This window comes from Schistocerca americana, chromosome X (genome assembly GCF_021461395.2).
Source record: "Schistocerca americana isolate TAMUIC-IGC-003095 chromosome X, iqSchAmer2.1, whole genome shotgun sequence".
NCBI lineage: Eukaryota > Metazoa > Arthropoda > Insecta > Orthoptera > Acrididae > Schistocerca > Schistocerca americana.
In genome coordinates, this window is record NC_060130.1 from 466,237,220 (window position 1) to 466,254,214 (window position 16,995).

Genomic DNA, 16,995 nt, shown 5'->3' on the forward strand with positions numbered 1-16,995 from the left:
GCAACCAGAGAACCCACATGGAAAGATTTAAGTGTTCATTTTTCCCGTGATGGAGAAATAGTCTGAAGGTGATTTGATGAACCCTCTGTCAGACACTTAATTGTGAAATGTGGAGTAATCCTACAGCTAAAGAAACAGAATAATAATAATAATAATAATAATAATAATAATAATAATAATGATAATGATAATGATAATAATAATGCCCTTCTGATATACACATTCAGTGTCGTGGGAAGAAAACATTTTGTGTGATATTGTGTGTTTTTTCACCAATGGGCCTTTCCACCACCAGTGGCATAAGTGTTCAGCAGAACACTACAACTTACCACCATAAGAATGCTGTTAACTTATTTAAATAAATGACCCATAATGAGTGGAAAAATATCATCACAGTTTCAACATCTTATTTCACACACTTTTTCTTACTCTAGGTAATTACAGAGTAACTGCATAATATTGTTTATGTGACCTTTTTGTGAACTAAACACAATATTTGTTTGTTTACAGAAACGCCTACAAAATCCTCATCTAACAATAGAATGTCTCCAACACTTGGTGGACAGCAGGACCAGTTTGGTGATCGTCAGTTTGTTGTGCTAACTTCAGAGAAGCAGGCCAGAGTTGTTGCACTTCCTTCTCATAATTGTGTTTATAGACAACAACTTGCTGAAACAGATTTTGTGGTTAAGGCTGAAATAATTTCACTGAAAGGTAAGGTACACAGAGTGAACATTCAACTTATAGCTGATTATAGTAGCAATTTTAGGCACATGGCTTAATTCCTGCATCACATTAATGAAATGAAATGTTTTTGTTAAAAACTTTCTCCTACAGTAACAGGCCTAGAGTTTCATCAGTATTTAGTTTTGTCATTGTTGATTAATAAACTATTAATATAATGTGTTCATATTTGTATGTGCATGTTTACCTCAAAATTTGGGAAAATTTGTGACTGGCATGGATTTGCAACTTTATGACTGTTTAAAGCATATGTTAACATAATAATGTGTACATATAATGTAAAGAGTAAACATAACAATTATCCATACAGATGAGGCAATGAATCATCAATAAATACATAAACAAGACTGAAAACATTGACAAGCTTTTAGACAATGTCATTCTTAGGAGCTAACTAACCCAAAATGTGTGTGTGTGTGTGTGTGTGTGTGTGTGTGTGTGTGTGTGTTTTCGTTCATTTGTTTGGAGGGGGGGAGGTTATCCAGGTTTTTTGTGCTCAGCCACATGTTCTGCTATTGGTTGATCAACTGTGCTGTTGGGCACAGGTTCGGCTTGGGCTAACCCCATGGCGTTGGCGGGGGGGGGGGGGGGGGCAGTTAGTTTGTGGTACATCCATCATCATACAAGACTGTGCTAAAGTTACACTGTATTGTGCACATGATGGCTGCATTCATAGGTGGTACTGCCTCTGATGAGATAGGATATTATTTTTTTTGTCATGCATTTGGAATGGGATATGCTAGCTGGGTGCATATGCCATGTTTTGCACCTCAGATTCCAACAAGGATATAAACCATGAGTAAAACTCAGGACAAGACAGAATTATTGCTCATATAAACATGATAACTATTGTCATTTGTTCTGTTTTCTGCTATTCCTTAGTTGCTTCAAAATATGCGTTTCACTTCTTTCTATTTATGAAGCACTCTTAGTGGAGTGTAATCTGTGTTTCTTTAAATAAATATAACAAATGTATTATGTAGTAGTTACAGTATGTTACTATATTATATTTTGTCATGTTTTTCAGATTAGAAACAACTTTTGTAGCACAAATTTCATGAGGTTAAATTATTTTTGGTGTTTCTTATGATTTCCAGTGTTGTGTTATTATTGACCTTGGGGATTTTCTTGTTGTTAGTCCATATGTGTGGTTCTGGAGCTGCATTCATTCAGTCCCCGTGCTCCGGCTGACCAATTTCTGGCATTTTTCCACCCACATTTATTACAACACATCACTTGCACATGAATGTGTCAATTCTTGTGGGTCCCCCTGCAGGTTCGGGGGTTAGAATAGGCCCGCGGTATTCCTGCCTGTCGTAAGAGGCGACTAAAAGGAGTCTCAAACGTTTCGGCCTTATGTGATGGTCCCCTCTCGGGTTTGACCTCCATCTATCTAAATTATTCCGAAGAGCGAGCCAATTGGGGAAGGGCACCTTACATGGTGCACTGTATCCTTCGTGCAATTAGACCTATAGCCGTCTTTCTCGTCGTTGCAGTGGTGTCCCGCTCGTTTTCGATCTCTTGGGCGATTACCACGCTGCACTCTGCAGTGTTTCTTTTAACTGTGACGACGACCTTGGCCATTTTTGCACCTAAGATCCAGAGCACGGTAGCCAGTCCGTTGTGGTGGGGTCGCCATGTACCCTCTTGGTTGTAGCCCCCTGACAACACAGGGATCGCTCTACTGATGCCTGCGCCGTTCACTCCCCACGTATGCCAAGGAGTAGATGCCCATCTCCCTGGGGCATCAGGACTCCCGGCAATGGCCATCCTGCCAGGTGGCCTTTGCTGTGGCTGGGTGGCGCCCGTGGGGAGGGCCCTTGGTCGGAGTAGGTGGCATCAGGGCGGATGACCCGCAATGAAGCGTGGTACATCATCTCTCGCTGGCGGCCAGCCGCCAGCAGTCTCTAAGCGTTCTCGGGCTCAATTTAATGCTGAAAAGTACAATCCGAAAACGTTCCCCTCTCTGGCCACGCCGTGGGAGGAACGTAAATCTCAGGATGGCAGTAGCACTTATTCGCCCCGATTCTTAGTTTGTACGAGAGCTGATGGGGAGTCTTTTCTCTCAACAAAGCCTCAGTTCTTCGTCGAGCATTTAGAGGACAAGTTTGGGGAGGTGGAGGGCTTGTCAAAAATGCGCTCTGGATCGGTCCTGATCCAAACGGCATCCTCTGCCCAGTCACGACGGTTACTTGCTTGTGACAAGTTGGGGGATGTTGCTGTTACGATCACACCGCATAAGAGTTTAAATATGGTCCAGGGAGTTATTTACCATAAGGACCTTCTTTTGCAGTCTGATGACGAGCTGCGCGCCAACTTAGAGTGCAGAGGTGTACATTTCGTCCGGCGCGTTCATCGGGGTCCGAAGGAAAATCAGATAGCTACCGGTGCCTTCATCTTGGCCTTCGAGGGTGATACGTTACCGGAAAAGGTCAAGGTGATGGCCTACCGATGTGACGTCAGGCCCTATATTCCTCCCCCGATGCGGTGCTTCAAGTGCTGGAAGTTTGGCCATATGTCTTCCCGCTGCACTTCCAGCCTCACATGTCGAGATTGCGGACGCCCGTCTCATCCCGATACTCCATGTGCCCCGCCTCCCATCTGTGTCAACTGCGGGGAGCACCATTCACCTTGCTCGCCAGACTGCAGAATCTTCCAGAAAGAACTCAAAATCATGGAATATAAGACCCTGGACCGACTCACTTATACTGAGGCCAAGCGGAAATACGACCGATTACATCCCGTGCGAATGACGTCATCCTACGCCGCCGCTACAACACCTGTGCTCGCCCCATCAGTTTCACGACTTCCAGCCAGCTCGATAACCAGTAAGACTCCTCCTGCCCCCTTGCCAGTGGGGGGCTCTACCCACCGGGTTGCTCCTGCGCCACCTACCTCAGGGGCAACACCATCCCCCCCATCAGGGACGTCCGTCCCTGCTTCTAAGCCGGAGAAGTGTCCAACTTCTTCGGCTTCTCACGCTCGCAAGGGGTCCCTCGGGTCCCTCCCTTCCCAGGTTTCCACCAGTGGGAAGGCTGACGACCGCCAATGGCGTAAGTGCCCGCAATCAGCTGGTCGACGGGCTTCACGATCCTCCTCAGTCCCGGAGACTGAATCGGTGAAGCCCTCCCAGCCAGTTAAACCCAAGGAGCAGCGTGAGAAATCAAAGAAGAAGAGCTCTAAGCCCAAGGAACTCGCGGTGGCAGCCACCCCACCGCCACCTTACGGCTCTGCGTCTGAGGACGAGGTGGAGATCCTGGCATCCGCTGAGGACCTAGAACTCGCCGGTCCCTCAGACGCCATGGATAACACTAGCACGGGTGCTCAGTCGGAGGCAGCAGGTGACCCAGCGGCGTAATCTGCCTTCCCCGTCCCGTCACGCCTTTCTCAGCCATGGACAATACCATCCTCCAGTGGAACTGCAGCGGTTTCTTCCACCATCTCGCTGAGCTCCGCCAACTTATCAGCCTTCACCCTTTCTTCTGCATTGCTCTCCAGGAAACTTGGTTTCCAGCAATGCGAACCCCCGCCCTCCGTGGCTATCGGGGTTATTATAAGAACCAAGCAGCTTATGAAAGGGTGTCTGGTGGCGTCTGCATATATGTCCTTCACACTCTGCACAGCGAGTCTGTCCCTCTCCAGACGCCTTTAGAGGCTGTCGCTGTACGCGTGTGGACGCCACAGGCTGTTACCGTCTGCAGTCTTTACATTCCACCGGATGATGATGTCTCGCAGCTTGTCCTGGCTGCACTGGTCGCCCAATTGCCGCCACCTTTCTTGCTATTGGGCGACTTCAACGCCCATAACCCTCTGTGGGGTGGGTCAGTGGCAACAGGTCGAGGCGCCATCGTTGAGCATTTATTGTCGCAGCTCGATCTCTCGCTGTTAAATGATGGTGCCTTCACACACTTCAGTGTGGCGCAAGGCACCTACTCCGCCATTGACCTTTCCATCTGTAGCCATAGCCTCTTACCGTCTGTCCAATGGAGTGTGCATGACGACCTGTGTGGTAGTGACCACTTTCCGATCTTTTTGTCACTACCACAGCGCCACTGTTCTGGGCGCCCTAGCAGATGGGCTCTGAATAAGGCTGACTGGGACTTGTTCTCCTCCACTGCCGCTTTTGAGCCTCTCTCTACCGATGACATTGATGCGGTGGTTCAATCGGTCACCACCGGCATCGTTACTGCCGCCGAATCTGCCATTCCCCATTCCTGTGGGTCCCCTCGGCGGAAGGCTGTGCCTTGGTGGTCGCCTGAGATCGCTGAAGCGATTAAAGATCGCTGGCGGGCGCTCCAGCGTCACAAGCGACATCCCTCCTTAGCCCACCTTATCGCCTTCAAACGGCTGCGTGCGCGGGCCCGCCTCCTTATCCGCCAGGGCAAGAAGGAGTGCTGGGAGCGGTATGTGTCCACGATTGGCCTCCATGTCACTCCCTCGCAGGTCTGGGCCAAGATTCGACGCGTCTACGGCTATCGGACCCCTGCCAGCGTCCCTGCGCTCTCACTGAATGGAGCCGTTTGTACCGACTCCGACGTCATTGCAAATCGCTTAGCGGAGCATTTTGCTATGAGTTCCGCTTCTGCGAATTACCCCCAGGCCTTCTGCTCCCTTAAAGAGCGGCTGGAACATCGGAGCCTTTCGTTTCGCAGCAACCACCCGGAATCTTACAATGCTCCATTCAGTGAGTGGGAATTTCGCAGTGCCCTAGCTACTTGCCCTGATACCGCTCCTGGGCCAGATGGCATCCACTGTCAGATGCTGAAACACCTTTCAGTGGACTGCCAGCGGCGCCTTCTCGATCTTTACAACCGTCTTTGGGTCGAGGGGGAGTTTCCGTCGCAATGGCGGGAAGGCATTGTCATCCCCGTTTTGAAACCTGGAAAGAACCCTTTAGAGGTGGACTGCTACCGTCCCATTAGCCTCACCAACGTTCTTTGTAAGTTGCTTGAACGGATGGTGAGCCAGCGCTTGAATTGGGTACTGGAGTCTCGGGGCCTTCTGGCTCCATCTCTGGGTGGGTTCCGTAAAGGCCGCTCCGCCGCCGACAATCTGGTGAGCCTGGAGTCGGCCATCCATACTGCCTTTTCCCGCCGTCAGCACCTGGTCGCTGTCTTTTTCGACATGCGGAAGGCGTTCGATACGACGTGGCGTCATCACATTCTTTCTACGCTCCATGGATGGGGTCTTCGGGGTCCTCTGCCGATTTTTATCCGCAATTTTCTGTCGTGTCGTACCTTCCGCGTGCAAGTCGCGGCCTCGTATAGTTCCTCCCATGTCCAGGAGAACGGTGTGCCACAGGGTTCCGTTTTAAGTGTCTGTCTGTTTTTAATAGCCATTAACGGTCTTGCTGCGGCCGTGGGAAACTCTGTCTCCGCTTCCCTGTATGCTGACGACTTCTGCCTTTATTACAGCTCTCCCAGCATTGCAGCTGTTGAACGTCAGCTACAGGGCGCTATCCGTAAGGCGAAGTCTTGGGCTGTAGCCCATGGGTTTCAGTTTTCGGCAGTCAAGACCCGCGTTATGCATTTCTGCCGGCGCCGAACAGTCCATCCTGAGCCGCGGCTTTATCTTGCCGACGAACTCCTTGCTGTGGTGGAGACCCACAGGTTTTTGGGGGTGGTTTTCGATGCCCGGTTGACTTGGCTGCCTCATATCCGGCAGCTTAAACAGACGTGTTGGCGGCATCTAAACGCTCTGAGATGCTTGAGCCACACCCGCTGGGGCGCCGACCGCTTTACCCTGTTGCGGCTCTACCAGGCGTTAATCCAGTCCCGTCTGGATTATGGGAGCCTGGCTTATGGCTCAGCATCCCCATCTGCGTTACAGGTGCTGGACCCAATTCTCCACAGTGGGATACGCCTTGCCACTGGTGCTTTCCGCACCAGCCCCGTGGACAGCGTACTAGTGGAGGCAGGTGTACCTCCCCTGCGGTTCCGACGCCAACGTTTGCTGGCCGCTTATGCTGCCCATGTTCTAAGCTCGCCCAGGCATCCAAATTATCGTCTCCTGTTCCCGCGATCGGTCGTCCATCTGCCGGATCGTCGGCCCCGGTCTGGTTGTACAATAGCGGTCCGCGTCAAAGAGCTTCTCTCTGGGCTTCAGTTTTTCACTGTTCCACCTACTTTCCGGGCTACTTTGCATACACCCCCATGGTGTGTTCGTCGCCCTTGCCTTCGGCTAGACCTGGCACAGGGCCCGAAGGACTCAGTCCCTCCAGAGGCCTTCCGCCGCCGCTTTTATTCTATCCTGGCCACGTATCAGGGCTCTGGTATTGTCTACACTGACGGTTCGATGGTTGCTGGTCGTGTCGGGTATGCGCTCACTCTAGGGGACCGTTCCGAACAATGTTCCTTGCCGGATGGCTGCAGCGTTTACACTGCTGAACTGGTCGCCATCTTTCGTGCCCTAGAGTATATCCGCTCCTGCTCAGGTGAGTCCTTCGTTATCTGTAGCGATTCCCTGAGCGGTTTACGAGCTCTCGACCAGTGTTTCCCTCGTTCTCGTTTGGTGATGGCTATCCACGAGTCTCTGCATACTCTCGCCTGTTGCGGCCGCTCTGTGGTCTTTGTGTGGACCCCCGGTCATGTCGGTATCCCGGGTAACGAACATGTTGACCGCCTGGCGAAAGAGGCCACCAGCAAGCCATCTCTGGACGTTGGCCTCCCAGAGACTGATTTGCGGGCAGTCTTCCGCCGCAAAATCTTGGCGCTATGGGACGAGGAATGGCGCGAACTGACAATGTCCAATAAACTCCGTGCTGTCAAGGAGACGACGGCTGTGTGGCGGTCATCCCTGCGAGCCACTCGCCGGCTCCGCATTGGCCACTCCCGGCTGACACACAGTTATTTACTGCGCAGGGAGGACCCTCCTGTATGTCGCTGCGGGGCGGCTTTGACAGTGGCCCACATTCTGTTGGCCTGCCCCCTTTTAGCTGTGGTCAGGCAGCCATTTGCGCTGCCTGCTACGCTCCCTGCCCTTTTAACAGACGACTCCGCTATGGCTGACTTAGTTTTACGTTTTATTTGGGCAGGGGGATTTTATCATTTAATCTGAGTGTTTCTGTTTTATTTTATTGTTTTGTGTTGATTCTGGCCTTTGGCCTCTGATTTTACACTGATTTTTTAATGTGTTTCTAAGTGGTTGGCTTTTCCTTTTTTATTTCTATGGTCGGCCAACCACCGTCATTCTCTATGTGGTTTTCGTTCTTTTTGTCTTGTCTTTGTCTCAGTCTCTCCTGTTCTGTATCGTCTGTGATCTCTTCTGTTCCTCGTTTTTATTCTCTGTGGGTGTTCTTTGTCTTTGGAAAAAGGGACCGATGACCATAGCAGTCTGGTCCCTTTAATCCCCCAAACCAACCAACCAACCAATTCTTGTGGGAGTGCTAGCGGCTATTCTTTGTGTGTGTGTGTTTGTGTAGAGCTCTGTTTGTTATTGCTTTAGTGGTTAATGTGGTCAGTGAGTTATTGTTTCTAGTGATTTGGTCATTAAATACTTTCTTTTTCATTGCAAGAGCTCTCTGTGTGTGAAAGTTGTCTTGAAATGTCAGGAGATTTTTGTTGAAATTGTTCACTCTAATAATTTTCATGTTATGTTCCATGTTGGATGGTTGATGTCTGTTTCATTGGGTGTTCTGCAAAGGTAGAATGGTTATTTTCATTCTTACTGCATCTTATACGTTCTTTATACCTAGTTCTGAAATTCCTGCCTGTCATCCCAACCCAACAGTGGTGATCAACATAACACAAAAAATTGATCACATCAGAGCAAGAACACTGCAGTATATGTGGAACAAACATAAATGAAAAATCAGAACACTCAGTGACAAAAATAACCAGAAAGCAAAACACAACAAAGTAAAACACACTCACAACCACAGATTTCATCCAAAACTAATAAACCTTGCAGATACTGAATTAAAAGAGAGAGAAATGCAGCTATTAGAGAAAGGGCTCAAACACATCATCAGTACAAAAAATAGATAACAACTACATAGAAAACCTGATTGTAGAAACTGAAAGCATCCTGACAGGGGAAAAGAAATGGAAAAACAACATTGTAAATATTGGGCTAATACTGGAACTAGTGAATAAATAAACAAACAGCATAATCACCATGTCAAAGAAAAAGCAAAACAGAAAAATTCAAACAGAAAACATCTTCATTAAGAAATTAAAAGAAATACTACAATCTAACAACATCATGGTCACAAGAGCTGATAATAAAGAACAACATATAGGGGAAAAAACTAAAGATTTCATATCCTGTAACAGTAACACAACACTGAAATCTGATCCAGCAGCATGTTTTACATGAAAAACAACCTCCAAGACAACAAACACCTACTCACAGAGAAACAAAAACAAGAGATTACACAGGAGAACTCAAAAGCACCAACACTCAGAAGCCAACTGAAGGTTCACAAACCCCTTATTCCATTGAGGACTAACATTAATTTCATGCATGCACCATCATACCAACGAGGCAAAACATATGCACAAAATCATAATGAAACATTATGAAATAAAGAACAGCAAAAGAATGAAAAACACAAATGAACTTACAACACAAATAAAAGACTTACACATTCTACAAACAGCATTACTCATCTTTTTTTGACATAGAGAACATGTACACCTCAATACCCACTGCAGACACAATAAAACAAATTGAAGAAAACATACTGACATACAACAAACTACTTTCAGACAATACTAATGAAATAACCAAAACCATCAAAGCAATGACATCCCAAAATTACTTTGTTTGAAAAGAAATTTTACTTACAAAAAGATGGGCTTCCAGTGGGATCTCCAATGTCTGGAACATAGGCAAACATATTCATCAACCACATAGAAAACACAATCTTTGATACAGTCATCATAGAGAGAGGATACAAAATTGTTTACTTGTACAGATATGTGGAGTAAAGAGAGACAGCAATAAGCACATATTTGATATTTGCAGAAAGACAACAGCCACAGGTACAATTATACATGCTTCATCATCCAACCACAAAATCAAAAATTAACAGCTCTACGACACATATTCCACAGACTAAATAATATACCACTCAGTAAAAAAAACTATGAAAAAGCATCACAAACAATAAAACCCACCTCCACAAACAATGGTTACAACACCCATACAGTACAGACTTGGACAAAAAATCAAAATGCAGCTAAAGAAAACTGAAAACTAGCAGAAAACTCAAGCGCCAAAGAATCCCATAGAAACTTCAGCATGCATGCAAACACAAAACAGTAACCCTCCTGGCATGTCTAACACAAGAGATGGTAACTTTAACTCGCAAACACAAATCAATACACAGTATGGCAAATACATTAAAGAAACAGGGATTGCACATTGCTTACAGAACAAAAAACACATACCGGTCACGTTTAGAAACAACAACAACAACAACAACAACAGACAAACCAGATAAATAAAAAGGAGCAGGCATATGCCAGTTAGAATCCCAAGAATGTGAATCTGCATATATGGGGATGGCAGGCAGGAATTTCAAAACTAGGTATAAAAAACATATGAGAAGCTGGAAGTATGAAAATAGCCATTCTACCTTTGCTGAACATCTGATAAAACATGGTTGTTAACCATGTAACATGAAATTGACATGAAAATTATTAGAGTGAACAATCACAACAAAAAACTCCTGACATTACAAGAAAACTTTCACATACAAAGAGCCCTTGCAGTGAAAAAGAAAGTAATTAATGACTAAATCAATATAAATTACTCACCCTGTAAGCCATTACAACAAAAACAAACAGAAATCTGAAAAATAACCCAAGCAAATAATTAATCAACCTCTCTCTCTCTGAGAGAGAGAGAGAGAGAGAGAATTGGCAACACTATACACTGTAGACACATACATGTTGATCACAAAATGAAAAAAAAGTGAAAAATGCAAGTGATGTGTTGTAATAAATGTGGATGAAAAAATGCCAGAAATTGGCCAGCTGGAGCATGGGAACCAAATGAACACATCTTTGGGACCACACATATGGACTAAAACTGTAAGTATCAATGATAATTTAGCCTCATTAAATTTGTGCTACAAAATTTGTTTCTAATCTGAAAAACATTACAAAACATAACATGGTAACATATTGTAATTACTACATAATGCATGTATTATATGTATTAAAAAAAAACCTTGTATTACAGGCCACTGAAGATATTTCATGAATAAAAGCAGCAAAAGGCATATAGCAAAAAAAACAAACTGCTTTTCATTTAGTTGCACAGATGGGCAGTATCTCTGTGAATGATGATTGTTATTATTTGTATGAATCTAATATAACATACCACTTACAAAGGGTCATAGCAATATTTGATAAAGAATTGAGATGTAAATTTATCACTTTTTTATTGAAATTGTCCATACAGGCTTCCTGGTACTTGAACAGTAGTTTTTAGTGGTGTGTAACTGTGTGAAATTTTATATTCATCAAGTGTCAAATTCTAAAAGCCCACAGAATGGAGTCTAACAAGAATGATTTCACCAGAACTTTTATTGTTTCGAACTTCAGTCTCTATCTTTCACCTGATCACAAAGCATTAATTACTGAATATACGGAATATATGTTATCACTAAACTTTGTCCCCCCCCCCCCCTTGCCCTCCCCAACACCACCAGCACCACCCCCATTCACAGCCAAGTTCTGACCCTAGAATTTACAAAACAGTAGAATTTTTGAACACTATTCCAGTTGATGGTTTCATTTATGGTGAGTCATTCCTTTGTCTGAAAAGGTTCCAGAAAAGGTCCCAGAAATGATTCACATAATTCACAAATACATACAATACAAGTATTATAAAAAGTCTCAATGATATCATAGAACTGACCCACTGTCAGTATCTGTTCACTCTCTAACTCGTTTTATAGCAGCTATAAAAATCTTTTCATTTGCTGGTTACACATGTGTTGAGTAACAATTTATTTTGTCTGCAACTTCAGTTATAGGGATACTGTCTTTTTCAATGCACAGAATACTTCTTGATAAAGTAAGCTGTCTTGAAAAGGGCTGATGGAAAGGAGCGGATATAATTATTTGGGTTTGCTAAGACTTAAAACTTACAGAATGGTTTTTAGGTTTCAACACATGCAGTAACAGATTTTACTGTTTAGTGGCTATATATCCATGAGTAAACGGTCTGTGCTCATTTGGACAGCACCGTGCACAATATGAGTAGTACTAAAAAAATGCCATTAAATTTCAGGTAAACTGTAAATCAACTAAATACTTAGGGATTACAATCACAAACAACAAATATTGGAACAGTGGCAAAGAAAATGTTGCTGGGATGAGTAACCAAAGACAGCATTTTATTTGCAAAACACTTAGAAGATGGGACAGAGAAAGTAACGAGACTGCCTACAGTTGCTTGTCTGTCCTCTTCTGAAGTATTTATTTGTGGTGTGGGATCCTTATCAAATATGATTGACAGAGGAAATTAAAAAAGTTCAAAGATGGGTTGCTTGTTTTGCGTTATAATGAAATTGGGGGGAAGAGCATCGGATGTAACAAGCACATGGATTGTCGATCATTAAAACAAAGACTTTTTCATAGCAGCAAGATATTTTCATGAAATTTCAGTAATCAACTTTCTCCTCCAAATGCCAACACATTGGGAGAAATTAACAGTGTAATAAAGTAAGATAAATCGGAACACACATGGAAAGATTTAGATGGTCATTTTTCCCATGTCCTATTTGGGAGTGGAATGGTAGAGAGATAGTTTCTATGGGATTCTGTGCACATTCTGCTAAAAATTTATGTGTGAATTGTAGAGTCAGATGCAGATGTAGATGTGTAGATGTAGAAAACCTGCAGCTGTTCAATTATTTGCACTCTTGTCTTAAAGCTTATAATAAAGATTGTTTTTAGCTTTCCTTTTATTCCTTTGATGATTGGTATTTGTGTTGTTTGCTGAAATTGTTACAAAGTTCTTCTCAACATCAGACTTTCTCAATATCTCTAAGACATATAAAATCAAATACTTTACAGTTTCAACACTGATGTTCACCAACTCCAACATTCTTTCTACGATGGTGTCATGTGGATTGTAAAACCTAATCGCTATTAAGTTTCCTTAGTTGGAAGAATCTATGTCCCTGAAATAAACTGTGCTTCTTTCAGTTCATTTATTATTTGCTCCTAGCAAACAGCAAGGCTGTGTTCATGATAACTAATTTGGTTTTTGTCTATGAGCATGAGAATTTCCTGTTGAAAACAGATTTAATTATGCCAGTGGTGTAGTACTTGCCCTTAAAACTCTGGTTGCACATAACTGTATGGTATGCAAATATAGCTTCTTGCCCTGAAAGTTATTTCTCCATGTCTGAAACTGCTTTCACCAACAGTTAGTTACTGATTTTCACTCTCAAATAGTTATTCTGAAATCCAGCTTCATGTTTATTGAACTTCACATGAGCTGCTGGGTTGGTGTGTACTGTGTCCTCAGTGAAAAACTTTGTAGCATGAACTGTGCACTGGACATTCTCATTGTGTCCTTTAATAAACTAGAATTTCTTATGCTATTAAACTAGTATTGTTTTTTGTTATGTGAATTTATTTGCAAAAGATTAGCATACAGTCGCATTTAAATACCAATTACGTTACTACTCTGTGAACTGACTTGCACTATGTCATTGATATTTTTGTTCAAAGTGACTCTTGGAACATGTAACTACTGTTTAGTTTGCACTTGTGTTTCCCAGTGATAAACAGTGGCAATATTAAGATACAGTTTAGCAAAGTCACTGCTGTATGCACAATAAACTTGCATACAACACACCAAAGATAGAGCACAAAGTTATCTGCAAGATTGCAGTATCATTCCATTTGTGAAAAAATCATTATAATATGTTGAACTGGGAACTGATATGGTTTTGTTTTTTTAGTATGAGTGAAATGTAATGCCAACAAACTAAAAATTCACTCAAGAAAGGCTTGATTTTAGGACAGTTCTTCAGTTTAGAAATTTTACAAGAATCACACTACACAAGACAAAAATCAGTGACATTTTGTTGTCCCCAAAGAGAGATTGAGTTGGAGGTGCAGTCGCTATTAAATGCTGGAACGGTCGTTGCTGCCTCGGAATGGGATTTGCAGATAGTGGGTCCTGTTGTACCAGTACCACGGTGAGCGCAGAGTCAGAAGAGTTCTGGTGGTGACAACATTCTTTATTCTGCAAGTTGTCCATACAGAGGCAATGCCACCTGAGCATAACACATGGCCTAGCGTTCGGCTCTTGGCAGCACAAGTGTGCCAGGCTGGTGTGCTACCTTGGTGGAATAGCAGTGGCTGATGCAGCCTTGCAAACTCCTGGCTGTTGTCATGAATCTGGCAGGCAACAGCATATGCTGGGTGGTTGGGAGGCCACTGTCTGTAGTCAGACAGAAGCATAGGTGTGCAGGTGCCAAACCTGCAACCCTTTGTAAATGCCCAGAGTACCAGATGAAGATGCCCTGCAGTAGATCTTCTCTCGGTGGCACTGCGTGAGATGCAGAGTGGTCAGGTCAAGTAGCAGCGCATAGACTGACAGCTGGCTGATGGCACTGCTAGATGTAGTAGAAGCTGCTCGGCCCCCATGGGACTGCCAGCTGGCACATTAGTACCAGTATGTTTTATTTTATACTATGAATGAAATGTACAGCTAGCAAACCCATTGGTCTCTCAAAAAAGACAGTACAGTAATTTGTTTATAAATTTTTAAAAAATGAAGTCTCCCTTCGTAGAAGACATTGTGGATATTTTGCTATCCTCAAAGAGGGAATAGAATGGGATGGAGTATTCAGAATAGAATATTTATCATTTCACATAGGATCATATCACTGAAACATTGTTGACTCAGTGCATACTGTTGTGTGCCTATATAGGCAGACCAAAAAAGTGGAGCAGCCAGAAGTAGAGAGAAATGGTTAGGGGGGAGGAGGGGGGGTGATATATATCACAATGCAAAAATCTAAATAGGTTTTACATGTCTTTGTCTTTTTTAAAATTTTCCGTGCTGCAACCTTTATTTTTTAAGTATTTTTAATGGTTTGTCTTCGTAGTTTATAAATATGGTTGTGTATATAAGAACAACACACAAATCTGTTAAAAGAGGATGCACACGTATACAGAGATTAATGTAAAAATTCGCAGTGTCTGCTACTTGTCTTCCTTTTGTATAAAATCTTTTGAACTGTAACATCATTTGCTTTTCAAGTACTTTTCTTCCCTAAATTTTAGACTTTTTTGTCCTTGAACTTGGTCCATATTTTATTGCTAAGCTTCGAAGTCATGTAATATGGAGCACTTTCAAACATGATAAACCTGTGACAAGGCAACCTGTAGTCTGACCTATGCCTTATTTTGTAAGCATGTGTAAAATAAATTGCTTCAAAAACTCGTGGGGAGTTTTAATCTCAAAGATGGGTATTTTATATATGAATGTACAAGGAATTGTCGTCAAGTCAAGGCCTTTAATAATGGTTCACTTGGTTGTCTATTGTTTGTTTCCATCATAGCTCTGATGATTTTTTTCTGTGCCTTGAACATTCCATACAGCTTTACTTTTTCAACACACCAAAAAATTATGCTGCATCCAACAACTGATATAAAACTTGAATGGCGAAAATTTTCTTAATAGCTAAATCAGTTAAATTACTTAGGGCTATTATTGCATAAACAAAACTGTTTAAATGCTTCACTAAGCAATCTACTTGAGCAGTCCATAAAAAGATTGTGTTTATAGTAACTCCAAGAAACTTAGGAGTCTGCAGTGATCAGTTCTTTGCCCTCATATTTTAACTACTGGATATATTCAGCAGTTGGTTCTTGAAATGTACATCCCAAAATATTGTTAAAAATAAAAATTGGTCTGGAAAAATTAAAATGAATGAGCATGCTACTCATGTGGTAAGGGCTCAGGAGAAGGTGTGGTGTAATTATGGACCAGGATAATACATAGATTGAGTGCACAGCAGAGCACCATTCTGGATGAAGTGGGAAAGATTGTGGGTTGGATGTTCCTCACTTTCAGGCTTGACCATGGGTTATCAACATCCTGAAAATGATTTGGATAAGTTGCTACAGTCCAGGGGGTCATATTTTGTTGCTGGTTCATGGATGTTGTTGCTTCATAAAGCCGCTTGTGTGGATATGACACAGGAGATCTGTTTGTGGACTAGGTTTAGAGAGTGGTGTCTGTGTGCTAATGTCTTAGTAATACCTTCAGCATCCTGTGCAGCAGATTGCTCAAAACTGCAGGTGTGTAATCCACAGCTGGCCAGACTTAATGGGAAATACTTTTAGTTTGGAAAAGAAGACTGCTTATCAAAATGGAGGTATTGTTGAGTGTCAGTGGACTCCATATGGACAGGGTTTTTCGTGGAGGTTTCAAAGAGGTGGAGGTCATGTCTGGTGACGTGGCATGCTGGACCGAAGATGATCAGGAGAAGTGGGTGGGAGAGAAGGTGTTAGGACTCTGGAAGAACAAGGATAAAGTGTATTGGCTGTGGCTACATATCATGAAGATATCATCAATGAATGAAACCATATAAGGGGCTTAAAATCTAGGGTGGATCAGGAGGGTTCCCCTGGATGGCCCATGAACACAATGACATTTGAGGGTGTTGTATGGGTGGTCAAGGTGATGCCTCAGATTTGTTTGTATATGTTAATCGTGAAGAAGTGCTTCTTAAGGATCATGATGTAATTAGTCTGGTCTCTAAGGAATCATGTGGTGGATTTTGTAGGAGAGTGGGACAGGTAGAATTCAAGAACAGAAAGGCCATGGGCATGGGGGATATTGTTGCATAAGAGATTGATGTCAGCTATTAAGAATAAGGATCTGGGATCCAGGTGGTAATGGGGTGGGGATGGTTGAGAGACAATGAAGGGAGTGGTTTTGTGTCCTTGATGTTTGGAAGTTCTTTCAGAGAGAGTACAGTATCTGAAGTGAAGGAGGTCTTACATTACCAGTAGTACCTTGGCCTGGAGCAATTCCCTGTTTATGGAGCTCCCTGTGTGTTGTTTAATTAGTGTGCAGTCTCTCTGGTATCTTCTGTATGACTGCTGGCCTAGGTTTACTGCTTCATAATGGCAACTCGATCTCTCCCTATCTTTTCATCTTTGTTGAATTGTAGGGTTATGATTATGAAGGAATTATCAGAAACAATCTGAACTGATATCATGGTATTTATCTGCCTTAATGCTGTACCTGATATTCCAAACCCAG

General features: G+C 43.3%; 1 protein-coding gene across 3 annotated transcripts in view; it reads left to right on the plus strand.

Annotated features, from left to right (window-relative positions):
* Window positions 1–16,995, plus strand: part of LOC124554816 (syntaxin-binding protein 5) — a 981,379-nt gene that overhangs the window by 871,338 nt on the left and 93,046 nt on the right. For all 3 annotated transcript variants that reach the window (XM_047128475.1, XM_047128476.1, XM_047128477.1), the window contains exon 18: window positions 511–714. In XM_047128475.1, coding sequence (XP_046984431.1) covers window positions 511–714 — 204 coding nt within the window. The remainder of the gene's footprint in view (window positions 1–510; window positions 715–16,995) is intronic.